Source organism: Condylura cristata, unplaced genomic scaffold (genome assembly GCF_000260355.1).
Source record: "Condylura cristata isolate star-nosed mole 26May11 unplaced genomic scaffold, ConCri1.0 scaffold00003, whole genome shotgun sequence".
NCBI lineage: Eukaryota > Metazoa > Chordata > Mammalia > Eulipotyphla > Talpidae > Condylura > Condylura cristata.
The window spans coordinates 76,667,985-76,688,368 of record NW_004567104.1 but is presented as its reverse complement, the minus strand read 5'-3'; the positions used below and the strand labels follow the sequence as shown (position 1 = coordinate 76,688,368).

Below are 20,384 nucleotides of genomic sequence, written 5' to 3'. Positions count from 1 at the left end.
GCCCCCAGCACCCTCCAGTCTCTGCTCTTCTCTCGGGCTTGGCCCTCTGCGGTGGCCTTCCTGCCCTCATTCCTCTCCGGCCGCCTGGCTCCCAGCTGCCCCTCAGAGCTGCACTGGACCGCAGGGCCCCAGGGAGGCCCAGGCCGCCTGCTCCCGGGGCCTCCCCCTCCTCTGACACAGATGGGGGGCTGTGATCACCCACCAGGAACCCCACCGGAACAGCTGTCTGCGTTTGCCTTCTTCGCTGCCCCCATCCCCACAGCCCCTCGCCCACGGGCAACCCAGTACGTGTCGCTGAATGAAATGAAAGTCCTCCAGCAAGATCCTGACATGAGGGGGGTTGAGTAGTTTTGGTTAAACAGACTGAAATATCAGATCAATGGCCAAAATGAAGCAGCGCTGCCGGTGGCCAGGAGGGGGCGCTAGCACGTGGCGGCCCCTGCCCCTGCCCCTGCCGGGAGCCAGGTCCAGCTGCTGGGGAGATTGGCCAGACCTGCCCTGCCCGCCTGGGGGTGGGGGGGCGCCATCTGCTCATTCGTTGAAGCCCCGTGAAAATAAAGCTTTTCGGTGACCACAGCTTCCCCAGCTACCCTTGAACAGCCGGGCTTGGCGCTCGGCACGTTTCCGTGTTTTCCGATGCAGCCTGGTCGTCCGCAGGCGCAGTTTATGACTTCTGTGCTGGCTGGACTTGCAGTCCCCGGAAGAGCAGCCCACTCACGCATTAAATCCAGGCGGTCGCTGGCAGCACCCGCGAGGGCCTGGGTCTCAGGAGCCTGGCACAGACCCCGCACCACGGGGTAGAGCAGCCCAGTTCTTGAAGCAAAAAAGACACGACATGTCCTCTGACGAGTGGATGGCTCGAAGCTGTGCTCTCGTGGCCGCCTCGGTGGCCGTGTGGCGCGGTGTGGGCTGTCACGAGCCCCAGGCAGGCCCTGATCCCTCCACCCTCAGGCCACCTGACAGGAGGCCACTGTGGCCGTGTCCCCCGCAGTCGGGGGAGGGCCCCTCTCGCCCCCGGCGGGGTGAACCCCGCAGACCCATCAAGCCGGGGTCTGCTGGGCCTGGCCGTCTACCCCGAGTGTGGCTCCGTTTAGGCCGCATCCTGGTCCTCACTGGGCCCCCGCCGCTGCCTGTCCGCGACCCACCCTGCGCTCTGAGTCGCGGCCACCACGCTTTCCCACCCCAGCACTGCTTGGCTGTGCCGCACTTTCCCTCCCTCCCTCGCTCTGCGCCGGGCTGTGGCACGCAGTCGGTCTGCTCGCTGCTCGCTGCTGCCCTGACTGACTCCGCGCTGAGGGCCGGGGACGGGTCCTGCGCACGACTGGCAATCAGGGCCTGTCCACTTGGAATTTCTCTCACGCTTAGTGTGAGAGTGTAACCTTTTCCTTTTGCAATATCATTCTAGGTTTTTGGAGATACATTTTTTCCCTTAGAAAGAAGCCCAAGAGACCCCAAAAAAATGTCCAGAAACACTACCCTGGGAGCCTCCTTAAGTACGCCAGCGTGAGGGACCCTGTGCCTAGAGGCACAGTTCACCTGCATTCACCTTAGGGAAGCAACAGGTAGGCGTTCGCTCTTTTGTTTTGTTTTGTTTTTTAGATTTATTTATCTATTTATGCATACAAGAGCTGGGGTGCAGGCCAGAGGTGGGGGTGAGAGGACTCATCAGAGAGAGCGGGGAGCAGAACAGGTGGACTCACCAAGTACACTGCTGAGGGGAGCAGCAGGGAGACAAGAGAGTGCCCTGTGCCCTGTGGGTCACTCCCTGGCCAGGGATGGACTCAGGCCACAGCGCGGCCTGAGAACAGCACCCTTCACCACTGCGCCACGAAGGAGGCCCCACCTGTTGGTTCCTGGCAGGTCAGTGTGGAAAGTGGTATTTGGGAGACTGTTACAGAGAGCCCAGGGCATACACGCCCCTCATGGAGCCCCAGAAGCGAGACTTGGGCTAACTGGGCTTGTGCATGAAAGCATAGCCGCCCACACGGGGGCCCGGACAGACCCTCACGCAGGTAGGTAATGCAGGTGTACATTTTAGAACAGTTCTGGGGAACCTAGAAATGGCAGAACTCTGCGAATATTCAGTCTCTTTGGTAGGTGTCATTTGTGTTACCCACAAGTAATTCTTTTGCTGCTTCTTCCTAATGAGATCCACCTGAGATCACATGGCCTGTGTCACAAATCGCCCCAAAACTTCACAGTTTAAGGGCCTCCCTGGTGGCAAAAGGAGTTCAGTCTCAGCACTGGGAAGCTGCCCGCAGCCCCTGCAGCACAGGTCCTATCCCCGGCCAGGGAGGGACCCCTGGGCGCAGCAGGCCCCTCCTGTCTCCCCACGGCTCCCCTCAGCCGTGTGCGTTGGTGGATCTGCCTGTTCTGCTCCCCACGGTCTCTGGCCCCTGCAGCTCTGGCCTACAGCCTGGCTCTTGAATGCATAAGTAAACAAACCTTTAAAAAACTTCAGTTTAAAACAACAGTGTGGCTGGCCCCACTGCTGTGAAAAAGTCATGGTGTATGAAAACCAGTGGATTATGAACTCAAGAAACTCAGGAAAACATGGCATTGTGTAGGGGTTTGTTTTGTTTTGTTTTGTTTTCCTTTCAAAGTCAATAGGCATTCAGAAAGCTTCTGTGAACCAAAAGAAGCGATTTGGTATTCGCTGTTCCTCCACTTTCTGCAAGGTCACTGCTGGCTTTGGTCCCCACACCAGACGCCCTCTGCTCTCGGGTGCTTCTCCAGCTCTGCCATGAGCGCTTGCTGCTTGCATCGCTGCTCACTCTGTCCCTCAGGTCACGCGCCTGGCCACAGGGGCCCTATGGCCGGAAGCCCGCTACGGTCTCTGAGCGGTGACTGCAGTACCCCGCACTCACTGGCCTGCTCGCCTGAGACCACCTGGCCCGGTTTACCCGGAGGCTGGTGACCCCCTTGTCAGAGGCGACGCCCTGAATACCAGGACAGTTGTCATGCTGTGCACGGCCATTTCCGCACCAGCCCATTTTAGTGACGTGGACGCCGTGAAGGTTCTGATGAGTCCCTGGGGGGGAGACAGGAGGCAGCCCCGGAAGCTTGCGCCCTTTCCCTGGCATTCTCGCGCCTTCCGTCTGCTGGCCCCTCCGCAGTGTGGTCCCTGCGTCCTGTGCCTGCCTTCAGCAGCGCCCCCAGCCACTGCCCCGAGCCTTGAGGAACGCTGTGTGAGGCACCGAGACACCTTTCCCGTTTAGTGAGCTCCCCAGCCCCTCGGAACATGAGCTGCAATGACAGTTCCTGGTTCTGAGCGTTGCCTACTTAATTCTCAGCCAGCGGTGGGTCCGTGGACCCAGGAACTTGCTGATCGCTTTTGTTGGGCGACCGGGGTGAGCGCACACTAACCAATGCCCGCGCCTGGACCGTGCGTTTTAGAGGTCTGTTGAACGCAAGCTGACAACAGCCGTGAATGTAGATGCAGATTAGACAGAGTTCTCTACGCGCCCCTGGCTCGCGGTCTGTGGTCCGACCCTACTTTGGCCGGTCAGTGAGGAACCCACCCGGTGGCTGAGGTGGCGAGCCCACTAGACAGGAGGGTGGTGCTCGCTACCATTCTAACCGGTTGTGACTTTTCAAGCCCTTGAAGGAGCTGCGCCCGGGCCTCCGGCTGCAGATCCCTACAAAACAGACCCTCAGGAGCCAGCAGGAGCGGAGTGACCAGCAGCACCGCCGCCGAGGACGGCGGCCGAAGACCACGCGGAGGCGGACGGCGCCAGCGGCCCTGGCCACAGTCAGTGGGTGGGGCCTCGCGGGTCGCTCACCTGGGGGCGGCGGGGGGCGGGTTTGCAGGCCCCAGGCCTCAGTGGCTGGCGGGCCCCCTGGAGCCTGCTCTCCCGGGTGGACCAGGCCGTTAGTGAGAGACTGGCGCGGGCCGCGGCCCGCTCACCTGGGCAGTCAGCGGCTTTAGCCCTGGAACACGTGACTCGGCGGGACTCTTTTTTCAAAAGCTGTGGGTGGGGCCCAGCTTGCACCTCACTGGGTTCAAGCGTGCTGCAGGCCCCGGCGGGCGGGGAAGGACTCAGCCCTCGCCAGAGGCTTCCAGGCCTTTAAGGGTGACCCGGGGAAACTGGGCGCCCAACCTCCCCCAACCTCTCTTCCCACCCCCCACCTCGTGAGTCTCCTGCATGCCAGCTCGGGCCATCTGGTGCTCTGGTCCTCTCTCAGGGGCCCCACGGCCGCCGCTGTCCCTGCTCGTTGGGCCCAGGCGCCGGCGCCCCCGGCCGGTGCCACAGCCTGGGAGGTGTGCCAGCGGGCTGGGCGCCCACGGGGTGGTGCAGGGGGCACCAAAAAGCCTGACTGAACCCCTGCAGCCCACACTCACAACTCGCTAGTGTAATCTCCGCCGGAGGACACCTCTTTCCCGTCACCTCCCCTCTCCCTGTCACCTCCGCTCACTGCCGTGCCTGTCTCCGCTTCCGAGGGGGAGAGGGAACTGGTGACCCTCTTCCGTCCGGGGCGGGGCTTTGAGCTCATGCCCTCAGCTGTGGCAGCGCTGGCCCCAGCCTCACTGGCAGGGGCAGATGACTTAGGTCAAATTGGGCCCCTGCCGCTCTGGCTGGGGGAACTTGGCCGAGCCCTCGGGCTTAGCGCCGCCCGTGAGGCGCTCGGCCAGCACCCACCTCTGCACGCGCCCGCAGCAGGCATGGGGACCCTCACGGGGCTGTGTGCGGGCCTGAACCTGGGCGGCCTGTGGGCTGGGAGCTCTCGGCCAGGGAGGTGCGTCCAGCAGCTGCTCTGGTCACGTGCACGGCCCTGCCCACCACCGAGCAGCCGGGTGTCCTCCAGAATCTCTCCCGGGCGGGGAAGCCGGCACCGTTGGCAGCTCGGAGGGACAGTCCCCTGGCTGCCCCCATCAGCCCCATCGCACGGCCACCCCCGACCCAGGCCACACCCCGGCCACCGCCTTCCTGACGTCTCGCCCGCCGGCCTGCCGGCGTTGCTCTGACAGGCAGGGTGTTCTGACCCCTCACCGAGGGGAGCTCGGAGGTGTTTGCACCAAGACTCCAACGGGGGGCGCCCGTGGGCCACCCCCCAGTGCATTTCATTGGGGCAGGGGCGGGGCGCTGGAAGGCCGAGCCAGTGCAGAAAGAGCCACAAATAGAAGTGAAAACGATGGCCTCAGGCTAGTTTCTAATGGGGGCCGAAGAGACTGCACAGCTGAGGGAGAAAAAACCAGAAGCAGGCAGAGCGTGCCGGGCTCCTGTTGAGGACGGGCCAGCTGCTGGTCTGCGGCCCCCCAGGAGGGTCCTGCCACTCTTCCTTGAGAACAAGAGAACTGAGAGCGTCCGATGAAATAGCCACAGCCCCTCCAGAGGCCAAGAGGACGTGTCCCTTTGTCTCAGATGCCGCCGCAGCGGGCCCGGCGACAGCCACGCAGCCCGGCGTGGCCACCGGCCGTCACGCTGACTTCCTGTTCCTCCGCGTCACGTGGCTGAGGGGGCTTGTCGAAGGCCACCGTGTGCCCACACTGGAACCGCTGATTCCCGCCCGGGTCGGGGGCCAGGCACCCGTGGTCGCGGGTGAGCCACCTTGGGGCGGCCCCGGCTGCTCCCAGAGGCCTTTCCCACCGGACGTCTGGGCTCAGGGGACCCAGATCTCAACCGAGGGCTCCCGTCCCCCCCCCATCGTCCCTGGAGCCGGTCAGGAAGCTGGGTGGACACGGGGCCTCCGGGGGCCGTGCAGGAAGCCCCCAGGAGAGGCACCGTCACCCACCGTTTGGTCAGGACTTTCAGGTGACCACCTTAAGTCCACCCCAGGGACTGAAGGACCCAGCGGAAGTAAAACGGGGTCACTGTGCTCTGACTGTCAAACAGGCTCCCCAGGCGAGAGGCTGAGGAGTTTTAGCGCCTGGGGGCCTGGCGCCCGTGTGAAGCCAGCCCCAGCTCGGAGGAGTGATTCGCTGAAGTGAAGCATCCTGGCCCGCCAGCAGGGATGCTGTGTTTGAATTGCCACGACTTGGCTTCCCGTGACTCAGACTCCCCCGGGGAGGAAGGCACTGTTCTGCACTGCGTCGGCTTCCCGGAGATGCCGGGCGGGCGGGCGCTGCAAGTGCGGGGAACCGCCGGACAGAAGCGGGCTGAGGACAGGGGAGCGCCCGGCTGTGGCTGGGACCGGCCCTCCCTCCTCTGGGCGATGTAACACAGGCGCGGAGTCGCTCGCCCGAGTCTGCCTGGGACCTGGCAGCAGAGCAGCCCGTGAGGCCCCGGCCCCATCGCAGAGGACGCGCGACTGGGAGGTGTCACGTGTCCCTGGGTAGAGGCAGTCACACCTTCCAGTTTCCGTTTTGCTTTTTGCTTTCCAACATATTTCCTTGAAGTCTATTTTTACTACTGTTTTAGTTCCCTAGTTAGATGTTGATTTTCACATTAAAAATGGATCTACCAGGGAGCCCAAGGGGTTAGAGCCCCACATCATGAAGCTCTCCAAAACCACTGCAGCTCCATTCGATCCCCGCCTGCCCCGGAGGTGACCCCATGGCGCGGCAGACCTCTCCTGGCCGCCCGCTGCCCCCTCAGCAGTGTGCTTCCTCCATCTGCCTGTTCTGCGCCCCGCTCTGTCTCTGGGGAAGCCTCTCACCCACCACACCTCTGGCCTAGTCTCCAGTTTTGTGAGCCTAAATAATTTTTTTTTTAAATAGCTCTACCACAGATGCAGCAGCTTCACTCCTAGGTAGCTATCTGAGGAGGGTAAAAACACGAAGTCAAGGGGCTCTCTGCGCTCCTCTGTCCATAGCCAAGCCGCAGAAGCAGCTACGTGCCGACGTGCCGAGCCCAGGTGAGTGGGGAAGAAGCTGTGGGCTAGACACACAATGGAATTCTACCACCTCTAGAAGAGCTCGTGCTGCTGGCAACAATGTGGATGAAACTGGAGAGGGTGATGCTAAGAGAAGTCAGGAGGAGAGAGACAGCGGTGGGATTGCTTCAGTTATATGGAGTAGAAAGCAAGCAAAGGAACAAAGCTGACCCTGGCCTCTGATGGCCGAAGGAGAGAGGAGGCGTTAGGAGAGAGGAGGCGGTGCGGGGGCCAGTGCCGGCCTTCCGCGGTGGGTGGTGACCTGTGCTCTGAGTCACCGCGCCTAGTAAACCAGTGTTACCTCAATGAAGAAGAAGAATGACAGTATTCTAAAAATGCATTTGGATGTTCACTTGGAAAAGTTTTGTAATAGTTACTTTTGCTTTTCCAAATTCATTATTTGCAAAAGTTTGAGTGTGGATAAAAATAGAGTCAGTGCTTTATTAAACAAGTGTACATTTGCCGGGCCCTCCCTGGTGGCGCAGCGGGTAAAGCACAGCACTAAGAAGCTAAAGCCACTGCAGCATGAGTTCGATCCCCGTCAGGAGGTGCGGCAGACCTCTCCTGGCCCGCCCGCTGCTCCCCTCGGCAGTGTGCTTCGTCAGTCGGCCTGTTCCACTCCCCACTCTGCCTCTGGAGAGTCCTCTCACCACCCCTGCACCTCTGTTCTATACCCCAGTTCTATATGCATAAATAAATAAATCTCAAATATATATATATATATATATATTTTCCATGTGGTGAACTTTTTTCTTCAAAAAAGTTGCAATCCCTGCCTGATTTGTCTGTGTAAATCAATTCCTTCCTTTGAATTCCTTCTTCTGTAGTCGTGCAGTATAAGGTCACTTAGGGAAATTGTATTAATTTTATAGTAATCTAAGTAAAGCATCTAAAGGAATGCAACTTTCCTGAATTAAACCTTATACTCTCGGTTCAAGCTTACATAACTGGAAGCGATTATTACTCTTAACTGTGAAACAAGCACTGGCTCTGGAAAAGAGTGGACTGACGTGTGGTGTGTGTGTGGTGTCCGAACGTGTCATTCAGCTTTAGTGAGTAAAGTGTATCTATCTTGACAAATATGTCTGCTTTTCCCAAGGGTTGCATTTCACACCAGACTTACCAAATACTGACGTTTTCTTTAGTTCTGATCAAGGCAGAAAACCTCAACCAATAGCCAGATTCAGAGCATGAGAGTGTAAAGAGGTCGGTCTTTGATCGGCGTCACCTCGTGGGAGGGAACTTTATCTTACATTGCCTGTGACAATGATCTCACTGAAGTTTGGCCTCAGGTTCTTATCTTTTACGAGGAATACTGTAAAAACTAAGATTCTTCCAGAAGATATTTCAAAGTAATGTTTCGCTCCACTTTCCTAACTGCCCACTCATAGTTACATAAAGCAGATTCATTTTATTGTCCATAGCTCTAAATCTAAAAATACTTTTCTCCTGTTAGGTCCTTTACTATGTCTTTGGCTGATACAACAGAGATAAATGTAGATGAGCATTTCCCCGGTGTGACTCTAGAAAGCGCTGGGCAGTCTGCAGAGAGAAGCCCAGACACAAGCAATTTTCCCAGGAACGGTAACACTTCCGATAAGAGTGTTGATTACAGCAGGTCACAGTGCTCCTGTGGAAGCTTAAATTCTCACTATGATTATTCAGAAGAGTTTCTCTCGGAATGTTCAGAAACAGCTAACAGAAACTGCGTAGAGAAGCTGGCGGTCAGCGAAAGCAAGGAGGAGAAGAAAAACTATGTTTCTAAGCTCTCCCAACCTAAAGGTAAGAAAGGAAATGCCAACCGAGGCCTGACGTCCAGTGACGTCCAGTGACCCCGACTTAACGCACTCTCACTGGAAGCTCTCCATATTCAGTTCTGTCGTTTCTCTGTAGCAGACGTGTGTTTCACTGTTTGTGTGTTAGTGTGCTTTCATAGACGGAATTCGGAAACAGAGGGAGAAGAGTCTGCTGACCGGAGGGCTCGGCGGAACTCTGACGCCGGCCTCTCCCGGGGCGGCCGTGCTGGAGCCTGCTAGTGAGGCGGTTCGCTCTTCAGTTAACAGGTGGCCTTGTTTCCGAGTACCACAGTGCTTGGATTTCAGTGTCTTCTTGCCTTTCATCTCAGCTGGACAGCCACGGCTTGACTTGCCGATGCAGCATAAATACCTGTCTCAGCACCCCAGGAAGATGGCCCCCAAGCCCGGTGAGACATGCTGGCAGGGTGCTTCCGCAGGCTGTTCCTGTCGTTCCCCTGACCGCACGTGGGATCGGCCTCTGGCGTTGGTGACCAGGTGGCGTCCTCCCGAGGCGGGCAGTGCGGGGCTGGCAAATACTCCTGCAGGAGTCACTGGGGCTCGTCCCCACTTTGACCGTCAACTGCCGTCATTCGAGAGTTGGAAAGCACTCAACGTGGGGGCCGGCCCCGCCTGGGCCACGTGCCCTGCCAGGGCTACCTGCTTCCCGCCGTTCCCCCGCTCTGGGCTCCATCTGCCCCTGGAGTCCTCAGGCCCCGTCGTCCTGCCGCAGCACAGGGATTCCTAACTAAGACCCACGTCTGCACACCGTGGCTCGTGTGCCTGCTGGTCCACCTGCCTTTGGGGGTTTTTCTAAGAAGGCCCTTGGGCTTGCACCGGATCCTCAGCAGCTTAAAGTGCCCTTTTCTAGAAGAATGAAGGCCCCTGCACCCCCTGGCAAGACCTAAAGCCAGCGATGAAAAGCCCAGTGCCTTGTCTCACGGTGGACTCTCAAAAGAGACCATCGCAAGGCACACTCTGCTTGCACACCGCAGATCCGCCGTCCCGGGGCCACGTTTAGACTTACTGAGCTCTGAAAACCAAAAATGTTTCATATCTTTGGCAACAAAACTGATTTGGCCACACTAGCCAGTTTGCACTGACACTGAGTGTTGTCATTTCCCCCCGACCCCAAGCTGCCCGTTTCCGTCGGCGCCCGCTTTCTGTCCCAGGCAGACTCCCCTTTCCACCACCAATACCAAATGCAGCCGGCCGTGTCTCGGAGTCGCCAGGGCCCAAGGCTGGGCCTCAGCGGCTGCGGTCACTAAGACCCCTGCACTCGCCAGGGAAGGGCCAGCTGGTTTTTAGACTGTAGAGTGCGGCCGCAGCCGCCGCTCAGAATATGTATGCCGGCCCCTGCGTGCACGTGCACACACCCATACGCCTCCAGGCGCACACAGACGAGGCGGCAGGGTCAGCCCAGTCATCTTTAGAGTGGGATGACCGTGCACGGACATCTGGCACACCACGTTGGTGCTAAAAGCGTGATGTAATATCGTTTAGACACTTTTTATTTAAAATAGATGCCTAAGCACCAGCCAGGCCACCGGCTCCTCACACCCAGCCACTCACCGAGGACACGCACGACCCATCGCCAGCTGGGGTCTCTGTCCACCTAGCTAACCTATGGAAAGCCTTTTGAAGGGCCTTTCTGTGAGATCTTCGGACACGTCTGGCTCCAGCGCCTCGTTCTCACTCTGCCTTGTGTGTGTTACCAGGCTGGAGACAGCCTGCCGGTCAGTGCCTAACGTGGAGACAGGGTGACCTGTTGCCGTGTTTTCAGTAAGCTTTTAGAACAGGAGTCCAGACTGTAGAGACAAGACTGGTCTCCTGTCCACTCAGTGTCACTGTGGCTATGTAACTGTGGACAGATGCCATAAACCACTCCGCTTTAAGCTAGACTACACCGACCTTAAAGACTGGGGTGAAGGGGGTTCTTTCCCGCCCTAGCTGGCATGTGGCGGGGTGCCTGTGTGTATATTCACATATCTGCATATTACTAACCAACTGGATTATCTGCTTACACAGGCCTAGAAGTCTCCATGGAGAAAAGGCACAACTGCAAGCCCCCTGTTTCCAATTCTCAAGCCCACGGGACCCAGAGGAGAGATGCCATGACTCACCGCATCCTCTCTGCAAGGCTTCACAAGATCAAGGAGCTGAAGAATGAACTCACTGACATACATCGCAAGCTGGAAATCACAGTCATAGAAAACAAGTTTCTGAAACAAGTTCAGCTGAGGCACCTGAGAGCTATTGGAAAGTACGAGAATTCACAGAATAACCTCCCTCAGATTGTAGCTAAACATCAGAACGAAGTGAAAAATTTAAGGCAGCTGCTTAGGAAATCCCAGGCAAAGGAAAGAGCCGTATCCAGGAAACTGCGAGAAACGGACAGTGAGCTGCTCCGGACGAGAGACACTCTGCAGGCGCTGCAGAGACTGTCTGAGGACAAGAGCCTGGCAGAGAGGGAGGAGCTCACGCAAAGGCTGTCTAGTCTTACCACCAAAATGGAGGCAAATGACAAAAAAATCCAGGTCTGTATTTCAGAGGCCTAGGACTTTTAGGGTTCCAAAATTAACACTGGGATGGTGCCCGGGGTCCTGTCTGCCCCTGTGGTGAGTGGAGCATGACCAGGTGGCCCCTTGGCTGGCTGTTGCCTTCCAAATGGACGATGCTGTCATGGCGATACGGGTGGGAGCAGGAGGTGAGAAGGGAAGACATGAACAGCTCAGGGCTGCAAACGGGCCGCTGTTGTCCAGAGCCAGAGCCCACTCCGAGGTAACCTGACTCACTCTGAGGTGACCAGGCTCAATCCGAGGTGACCGAGCCCACTCCGAGGTGACTAGGCTCACTCCGAGGTGACAGAGCCCACTCCGTGGTGACCAGGCCCACTCTGAGGTGACCAGGCCCAAACTCCAAGGTGACCAGGCTCACTCCAAGGTGACCAGGCCCACTCCGAAGTGACCAGGCTCACTCTGAGGTGACAGAGCCCACTCTGAGATAACCGGGCTCACTCCGAGGTGACAGAAGCTCACTCTGAGGTGACCAGGCTCACTCCGAGATAACAGAGCCCACTCCATGGTGACTAGATCCACTCTGAGGTGACCAGGCCCAAACTCCGAGGTGACCAGGCTCACTCTGAAGTGATCAGGCTCATCTGAGGTGACAGAGCCCACACCGTGGTGACCAGGCTCACTCCAAGTTGACAAACTCCACTTTGTGGAGACCAGGCTCACTCTGAGGTCACAGAGCCCACTCCAAGGTGACCAGGCTCACTCCATGGTGACCAGTGTCACTCTGAGGAGACCAGGCTCACTCCGAGGTGACCAGACACACCGTGAGGTGACAGAGCTCACTCTGAGGTGACCAGACTCACCATGAGGTGACCAGGCCCACTGTGAGGTGACAGAGCCCACTCTGAGGTGACTGGGCTCACCCTGAGGTGACCAGGCTCACGCTGGGGCTGGACTCCTTTCTCTGGAAGTGACATCCACTGACAGCCATTACAGGTACCAGGCGAGCCTTCATTTGCAGGAAGGCTTACGTGCTGTTTGGAAACTCTGCAGACTGCTCATGGAAAGGCTCGTCCCTGAAGCCCAAGCGAGCGTGTCCTCGGCCCTCCGGAGGTAGAGCAGCTTCCTCCTTTTGTGACAGGGCCGTGTAGACATTTTCAGTGTCCGGGGAGGAGGCCTTTCTCCCAGCTAGTGCTCCTGCAAACAGAGGGGAGAAACCAAAGTGCTGGAGAAGAGTCGGGGTGACTTGGGCAAACACTCGTGTCGAGGAGCTTGGCCTCACTGACTTTTGTCTTTGGACGCGATGGGCAGAACCATACCTGGACTTGCCGCTTGATTCCTTGATATATGATGGTGCCAGGCAGGCATTTCCTGTGACCTTGAAATAATAAGAAATGCTACGTCCACTTCAGCCACTGGTTACCTCAGTTATTTCATCGTTGGTAACATCCTGCCCTATTTTTCAAAGGGAATTTTCTCACCTAAAATGAATATGAGCGACAAAATAATGAGCAAGCTTGCTTTTCTCGCTCGGGACCATATTCAGAGTTCCACTCTGGACCTGTGAGGGGAGACCGACTTCGCCCTAGCGGGCGTCTGCACGTAAATGTATTTTTCTCTCTTCTAGATATTTTTACATGTCAGTGTCGCCATAGCCATGGTTTTACCTCTACAGGCAAAAGGAAATCAAAAACGAGTTACGTTCTTGTCAGAAGCACTTGATCTTGCGGGAGTTTCTTATTTGGTGGTGCAGCCTTGGGGGTGGCGCTGGGGTCCCCCGTGCTCGTTTTAATGGTAGTATTTAAGTAGGGTTCTTAGTGCCTATGGTAGTCTTCTAACTTTGCACATTTTCCACTTTAATAAGGAAGTTTTCCTGCTCTAAGCGAGGAAACCAGAATTTATGTTAAAAAGGAAAGAAAGGAGGGACAGAAAGCGGCCTCTGGCCAAGCCTCCTGCCAGCCCCACAGAGCCCCTGTCCTCAGCCTGAGGCCGAGCGGGCCCAGGGCCGCCCTGAGGCCGCCCAGGCACCTGTCTGGACCCCTGGGGTCTGCAGCGCTGCAGGCGGCTAGACAGCCCATACCCCGGGGTGGAAGGGTGTTCTCTCTGAAGGTGCCTCACAAGGCAGTGCCTGGAACACTCCCCTTGGTACACCTGCACAGGTGAAGCTGCCTGCGTGTGTCCCCCAAAAAGGAACAGGCTCAGAACACATGACGCTTATCCTCTGGACTTGGGCCTGGGCTATGGCTACTCTGTCATTGTCCTACTCCCTTCTAAGTCCCCTTCCCCGTTGCCGGCCGGCCACGAGATCGCCCTGGAAACCCACTCTTCTCCATGTAGTTAGCTGCCACCATCCAAGTTCTCACTCACACGACACGGGGAACAGACAGCTGACGTGTACACTGTTTTCAGAGCTTGGAGAAACAGCTGAGGCTGAACAATAAAGCCTTTAGCCGCCAGCTGGCCGCGGAGAACCGGAAGACGGCGGCGGCACAGACGGCCACGCGGACCCTGCAGACGGAGGTGACGCGCCTGCAGCTGAGACTCAAGGTGCGTCTCCGCCCCCAAGAGCACAGCGACAGGCCACTGTCGCTTCAGTTATCTCACTGCAGGAATAGGCTTCTCGAATGACCTGCAACATATGGTAGCTAGAAGGCCTGAGGTTGGTAGAACTTACTAGAATGAGGTAGCAGCCTGGTAGACTCCAGCTAGGATTAGAAAAATTAAAACTCTCCCCTAACAAGACTAATTAGCTTTTTGAGCTCATAACATGAAGTAATATTAGTGCATGTTGCTAACATTTTAATGTAATCCCAAATAAGCTTTTCAATGTTACATTTAACTTATGACATTAAAATATCGGGGGTAATTTTAATGGCCCAGAGATTTTTTTTTTTAGTTTCCCTTGGATATGGCTTGCAAAGTTGCCTTTTAATGTATGCTTTATCCTTTAAAAATGGGTATTAGAAATATTTAATTTGGGGGGGGCTTTTGCTATCATTTTGCCTTAATAAGCAAAGTCGAACATTTCTAAAATGTCCAACAAGTTGGAAAAGTGAGTTACGACACTTCAGAGATACAGCCCTTTAAAGCCTCAACCAGTAAATCCCGGCTTGTTTCTTTGAGACGAGACTTTCACTTATAAACAAGAAGGGAATTCGCATCGCCCAGCTGCTTGAAAGGACCTGAGGGGAGAAGATGGATGCGGACACCCTCTTTGAAAGGCGGGGAAAAGAGTTCTGAGCCTCAGGAGACTTCAGGGAGAAGAATGTGCCAGAAAACAGGCATGGCCGTGGCAGCCACCTTAGAACAGAAGAGAAGAGACCTCGAGATCTACTGGCCAAGGCAAACGCACCCGCAGACACACACGCACACGCACGCTGAGGGGATTTTAAAATCAACTTTGTGCTTTTGTATGTATCCACGGGCATGTGAGCAGTATGTGCTCGTCAAGAAGTGCTGACCAGGCTGGGGACAGAGGGGGGAGCAGGACACACTGCTGAGGGAAGGGGGTGGGGGGAGGGGCCTGCCGCGCCCTAGGGTCACTCCCTGGCCGGGGCTGGGACTCCCGTCACAGTGGCTAGTGGCAGTGGACGGCTTCATAGTGCTGAGACTTAACCCCTGTGCCACCAGCAAGGCCCATTATTAGGGTTCACTCTTGTATATCCCATGGGTCTCACGTTTAATTTTAAAATTACAAAATGGTATACACAAAAATGAGATCTTCCACTAAGATATTATAACGTGCTCAAAAAAAACAAACAAACAAACAAACAAATGGACCGACACTGAGATAATCTTTGTAACAGATATGTGAGACCCCTATACCGGGTGCAACAATTAAATTAGTTCCTGGTATATCGCAGGAAAATGTATTAAGATGGAAAATGGGTATTGTTATTACAATACAAAACAGACAGTTACGAGCCAGGGAGACCCTACAGGGGAGGGGACAGAGGGGTCGGAAGGAGGAAGGGATGTGGGGGCTGGGGTGATGGGGGGATAAACATTGTTATAAAATGAACAATGATGTAAATAGATACATAAAAAAGAAAAAAAAGGCGGCAAAGAAAAAACAAAACAAAATGTTGACAAAACAAATGCTCAATAATAATGAAATGCTTCATGAAAAGATACAACATTCTACAGAAGTAAGACCCAAGTGTATTTCTGAACAGTCACCAGCGTCCACACGGCCCCCGCGTCTGCGAGGCCTCCCTGGGGGGCAGTGTTGAGGCGCGGCAGGCGGCAGGCACTGCGAGTCCCTCCCGGGCCAGGGAGGCCCCAGGGCACAGCAGACCCCTCCCGACTCCCCGCTGCCCCCCTGGCAGTGGGTTTCAGCCCATCTGCCTGTTCTGCGCCCCACTCTGTCTCTGGGGAGTCCGCTCAACCCCTCACCTCTGGCCTGTACCCCAGTTCTTGGTGCATCCATAAACAAACGTATGGAAATAAAATCAGCCAAGGAGCGCCCTGTGTGCGAGCCGCGAGCCGAGTCGGAGAGGTGAGTGCCCGAGGCACGTGCACCAGCCGACACCCAGTGACAGGGCCTTGTCCTTCTCCTCCTCCACGGTGGCAGCTGCCTGGGCCCTCCCTGCAGAAGCCCCGTGGGCGCCATGGGCTGTGAAAGAAAAGTCACACAGAACTGGGCCCGCAGAGACTTGGGGGTGCGGCGGCCACCGCAGAGGGGCTCTGGAGGCGTGTCCCGCGTGGCACACGTCCGGCCATGCACCCGGCTGCCCACCCTCCACGCACAGGCCCAGGCTGGAGAGCCCAGGCCAGGCTCCCCGGAAGGGGAATGTGTTGCCTGCAAAGAACAGGGCAGCTGCTGTCAGCGTGGCCCCCAGATCAGGCCTCGCAAGAGGCAGTGCTGGAATCTGGGCGCGAGTGACTCCCTCAAAGTGAGGCCGGGCTCACCTGACCCAGAGCACCTGCCGTATCCTCGGGAAGGAGGCCCACCAAGGAAATGGGGTTTCCCAAAGCCGCAGGCGGGCGAAATCGCGTCCAGCCAGCTGTGTCCAGGCAGCCAGCCCCAGGACGAGGAGCCCCGTGACCAGGAGCCCTGTGGCAGCCACGCCCACGGAGTCACAGCCCACACAGAAGAGCCCGCGCCCACACAGTGGGAATGGGGGGTGCAGCAGACGGAGACGTGATTGCCAGCATGTAAAATTCAATAGAAAAGGTAAAGAAGACGAAGGACTCTGAAAAATCTCCGAAAAACAGAGAGCCAGAAAGTGAGATGAGACAGACACGGAAACAAGACTCCGGGAGGCCTGTTGCCGCTGGCCGGAAGGACAGTCCCAGGGCCATGAGTGCGGCTGTGCAGGCCCCGTGGGCGCCGGCACCCTGCACCCCGCTGCCTCCTGCACCCTGATGCACCCTCCGCCTGGCCACAGGCCCCCTGCCTCGCGCCAGCTCGCCCTTCCGACTGACCGCCGCTGGACGCTGGCACGCCTGCCCCTCTGGGTGAGGGATGGGGTCAAGTCCCCAGAAGACCTGCCGCCCGACACTTTCCAGCCGTCACCAAGTGCCCCCGGCCCCTCAACTTCCCTGGGCTCGTGGATTCGCCCTACGCAGCGCCAGGCGCTGGAGGAAGGTCCTCTCCCGCTCACTGCTCTCGGCGCTCCCCTCCCTTCCCCCGGGCTTTGCTCTCCAGCCGGGCAGACACCTTCCACACCCCGCCCACCTCTCTGCCAGGTGTGACCAGAGCTGATGGGCCTGGCTGCGTCCCTGGACTCGCCTCCCAGGGACCACGTGAGGAGGACTGTGTGGTCCTTTCTCTGTCCTCCACTAGCCAGGATTTCAGCCGTCTTGTTTTGCCAAAGTCAGCTGGACGTGGTGCGGGGAGGCGCTGCGCTGACCCAGGCCTGGCCTGCGAGCCCCCTGGGGCCCGTGGGATGGAGCAGCCTCTCCACTGCCCCCACCTGGGCACGGCCATGTGGCTGCTGAGCTCCTGACGTGCGGGTGGTGTGACTGTGGCCGGAGCTGTCATTTTGGCATTTTGATTAGTTGAAGTCACCAAGCGGCTCCAGACGCACAGAACGATGACCTGGCACAGACCCAGCAGGCATAGCGAATGCCGCCTGGGCGAGCCCGGGCATCCTCGGAGTCGGGCATGATCTGTAATGTCGTGGCCTGATTCTGCTAGAACCTAGCGTGTATTTAAAGAATATTGAGTTTATTTGAAATCGAAGTTAGTAAAAGCAACCATTCACAGAAAAACGGCACTGCGCTTCTCTCTAGGAGAAAGATCGAGAGCTTGAAATCAGAAACATCTACACGAATCGGATACTGAAAAATTTACATCACAAAGAAGATTATCCCAAAGGTACGTGTTCATTATTTCTGCCCACGCCTATTTTTCAGGTTTTCCTAATGGGTCTCACCAGAACACTGGTTATTCTAGGAAAACATTTTACTGGGCACCGGGACTCAGCTTGTGAGTCCGGATGAACGATGAGACGGACGTGGTGGGAACAGCGGGGACGATGGGGCGCGTCCGCCCTTCGTCTGCCGTCCCGCCCACCCTCGCTGCAGGTGGACAGAGGTCACTCCTCAGCTGGAAGCAGAATGCCGGGCAAACAGTGGGCCCTGTTACCAGCGGTGGGCTTGCTCAGTTTCACCTGGGCACCACTTACTCAGTTTCACCTGGGCACCACTTACCTCAATACAAGGGACCTGCATCAAGTGCACCATCAGTGGGTTTTGACAGGTGTCAGGAGCCACCACCCAGCTGAGAGAAGATCGTATGCACCTCTTCCCGAAGCTCCGGGTCCCCGCCGCGACCCCCCTGCCGTCCGGCTTATCTGCCTGCTCTAGAATTTCCTGTGAGTGGGATCACACAGCCTGGGCTCTTCAGGGGCCGGCTGCCGTAGTTCAGCAGGGTGGTTTTGAGATCCACCCGTTGCTGCTGTCATCGCTTTTAGGGCTTCGTGCACTTACAGCCCCCCACACCCCAGCCCCGAGTGAGATTCCACTCAGAAGAGGCATGACGGGTGCACCTGTTTGGGCGGGAGCAGCTGCCTATCGCCTGCTTCCCATCGCCTGCTCTTCCCTGGTTTGCCTGCTTCTGGCCCGTAAGCCAGCAGCGATGAAAGCAAACGGGGGGTCGTTTAAGTGGGGTAATAATCCCAAGGGAGCAGGTCTAGACGTAGTGGAACGGCCCCTGTGGCGCGGGAGGCAGGGCTCGCAGCCTCCAGCTCCTTCTGGAAGCAGGGACGGGCGCTGGGCCCTCACCCTTGCCCCGGGGCCAGCTGGCTTCTCTGCTGCTGAGACTGCCGGAGCCGAGGCGACCCTCCAGGAGAAGGATCAGGGAACAGCAAGGAAATGAAACTGGCAAGTGTTCTATTCTGGAAAATGTCAGCAAATACCCCACGTGCTTTGCTTTATTATTACTCTACAAACTTCAGTGTTATTTCGTGTTTAAAATCAATATGCTTCCAGGTGGCAAACAGGTTGCTCACATATTCATGCACCTCCTGCAGTTTCTTCAACAAAATCAATACAGGTGGACAGGAAAAGCTTTCCATTTACCATTGTGCGACACCAGGAAACCCAAAAATCAGAAGACGTCCCGCCTTTGACAACTAAGGTACAGCAGTCTGCAATCTCTCAGGCTCGATAAGCAAATCCTTACAAAACGAGTTAGACTATAAACAGGTGCTCGTTCTATTACATGTTCTAGACACAAAAAGGCCTGTATTCGCTGAATATCAGGTTAAAATGACCTGTCCTCCAAAAATATGTTTTCACTGCTTCTCTGAATTACAGGGGAAAAAGACAACCGGATACCTGGGCCATAAGGAAAGGTCCAGTGAGATGGCCCGTGCAGCCCCTCCCTGCACCAGTAGGCCAGCCCCCGCAGAAGACTCTAGGAGGACGTGTGCAGGTAACTCGGCAGCTCGCCCGTCTCCTCGTTCTTGCCGCTGTGAAGCCGCGAGCTGGTCTGCGTGGAAGGTCACGTCACCGACGTGCAGTTCAAACAATCGCCCTACGTGTGGCCCCCGCCGTGTGAGGTGGCCGGGGGCTCCCTGCACGGCTGCGGCCCCCCGCCATGCCCTCCTCACTCTCCTCAGCCGTCTCCCCACTGCCAGGGCTGGGGTGAGGGCTGGCGGCTCGGGGCAGCCGCGCTGGGCAGCCCAGCGGTGTCCATGCCGCTTCCGGATCAAAGGGCTACAGAGAAACCTACCTAGCTTCGCCGGTTGGTTCACTACTCCTTCTTGAAACATTTTTCTTTCTCTTGCTAGAATTCCCTTGTTTCCCTGAGTTTAGGTGTTCGATTTGTTTCAGAATGTGTTCCTATGTGAAAACTCCCCAAAGCACAGGACACCCCACGGCCCCCTCGCCCTCTGCCGACCCGCTGCATCCCGTCCTGGGGCCCGGGCCCGTCTGGGCCGCCCGGCTTCCTGGGCCCGGACCGGGCGCGTCTCCCCAGACGGCTTTTTCCTAGCAACACACAGCGCGCCCTCTCCTGCCGGGTCAGACGTCGCCACCTCTCTGCAGCATCTGCCTGGACCCCACAGGCTGCCCCGCTGCCTTTCTCAGCCAGACGCAGATAGGCACACCACGGCGCCCCGGAACAGCCCGACACCCCGCCGGGGGCCGCACCCTTTCCAGCTTCCCCAGACCCCCACCTCATCCGGGGTGCGGCGAGAGAACGACCCTGCTGTCACCCCAGCAGGCACCAGCCCGGCGACGCCGAGCGCCAGCGCGCCACGCAAAGGCCGGGCTCTGCGCTGTACCCGGCGTGTGCCGGCCTCCAGGCGCCCGAGTCCGCCAGCTCCGGGAAAGCTCACGCGCCCCCCGTTGCCGGCGTCTGCTCTTCCTACCCCCCGCTGGTCGGGAGGTGGGGTGAGGGCCGCACCCCTGCCGCCTGGGGGTAGGGGCCCATCCTGAGGTGCAAGTGTAAAACCCACTAAGTGGGTAGCGAAGTGAGCCAGAACGAAAACGAAAAATACCGAAGCTTCACTCATAGCAGCAGCGCAAAGGACCAGGGGCGCAGTAATAATCATCACTAGGACGATGGTGATGAGCGGCTATGACCGCAGACATTTACGGGGTGGGGGGGATGGGGTCAAAAATGGGGGGAGGGACTGCGGTGGTGGCACAGGGTGGTCTGGTGATGAGAAGCCCACGGGGTGACAACTGGTGGGAAAGGCACGAAACAGTGTAAAAATGAGCGATCCCGTTAACAGAAAGATGGCTGAGCGGGTGTCTCTCTGAAACAGATTCCCCGAGGGACGAGGAGAGGCCAGAAGGACCAGCCCCT

The 20,384-nt window shown here is 57.3% G+C and overlaps 2 protein-coding genes across 2 annotated transcripts in view; one reads left to right on the top strand and one right to left on the bottom strand.

Annotated features, from left to right (window-relative positions):
• SH3BGR (SH3 domain binding glutamate-rich protein) overlaps nt 1–4,883 on the bottom strand; it is a 35,745-nt gene extending 30,862 nt beyond the window's left edge. The window contains exons 1-2 of the mRNA XM_012730925.1: nt 4,700–4,883; nt 2,890–3,031 (exon numbers count right to left, since the gene is read on the bottom strand). Of these exons, the coding sequence (XP_012586379.1) occupies nt 2,890–3,031; nt 4,700–4,883 (326 nt within the window). The remainder of the gene's footprint in view (nt 1–2,889; nt 3,032–4,699) is intronic.
• A 1,701-nt stretch (nt 4,884–6,584) lies between these two features.
• Nucleotides 6,585–20,384, top strand: part of LCA5L (Leber congenital amaurosis 5-like) — a 14,499-nt gene continuing 699 nt past the window's right edge. Inside the window, exons 1-9 of the mRNA XM_012730920.1 lie at nt 6,585–6,795; nt 8,270–8,595; nt 8,870–9,016; nt 10,635–11,143; nt 13,532–13,669; nt 17,360–17,444; nt 18,601–18,707; nt 18,887–19,004; nt 20,344–20,378. Of these exons, the coding sequence (XP_012586374.1) occupies nt 8,280–8,595; nt 8,870–9,016; nt 10,635–11,143; nt 13,532–13,669; nt 17,360–17,444; nt 18,601–18,707; nt 18,887–19,004; nt 20,344–20,378 (1,455 nt within the window). The 5' untranslated portion in view covers nt 6,585–6,795; nt 8,270–8,279. The remainder of the gene's footprint in view (nt 6,796–8,269; nt 8,596–8,869; nt 9,017–10,634; nt 11,144–13,531; nt 13,670–17,359; nt 17,445–18,600; nt 18,708–18,886; nt 19,005–20,343; nt 20,379–20,384) is intronic.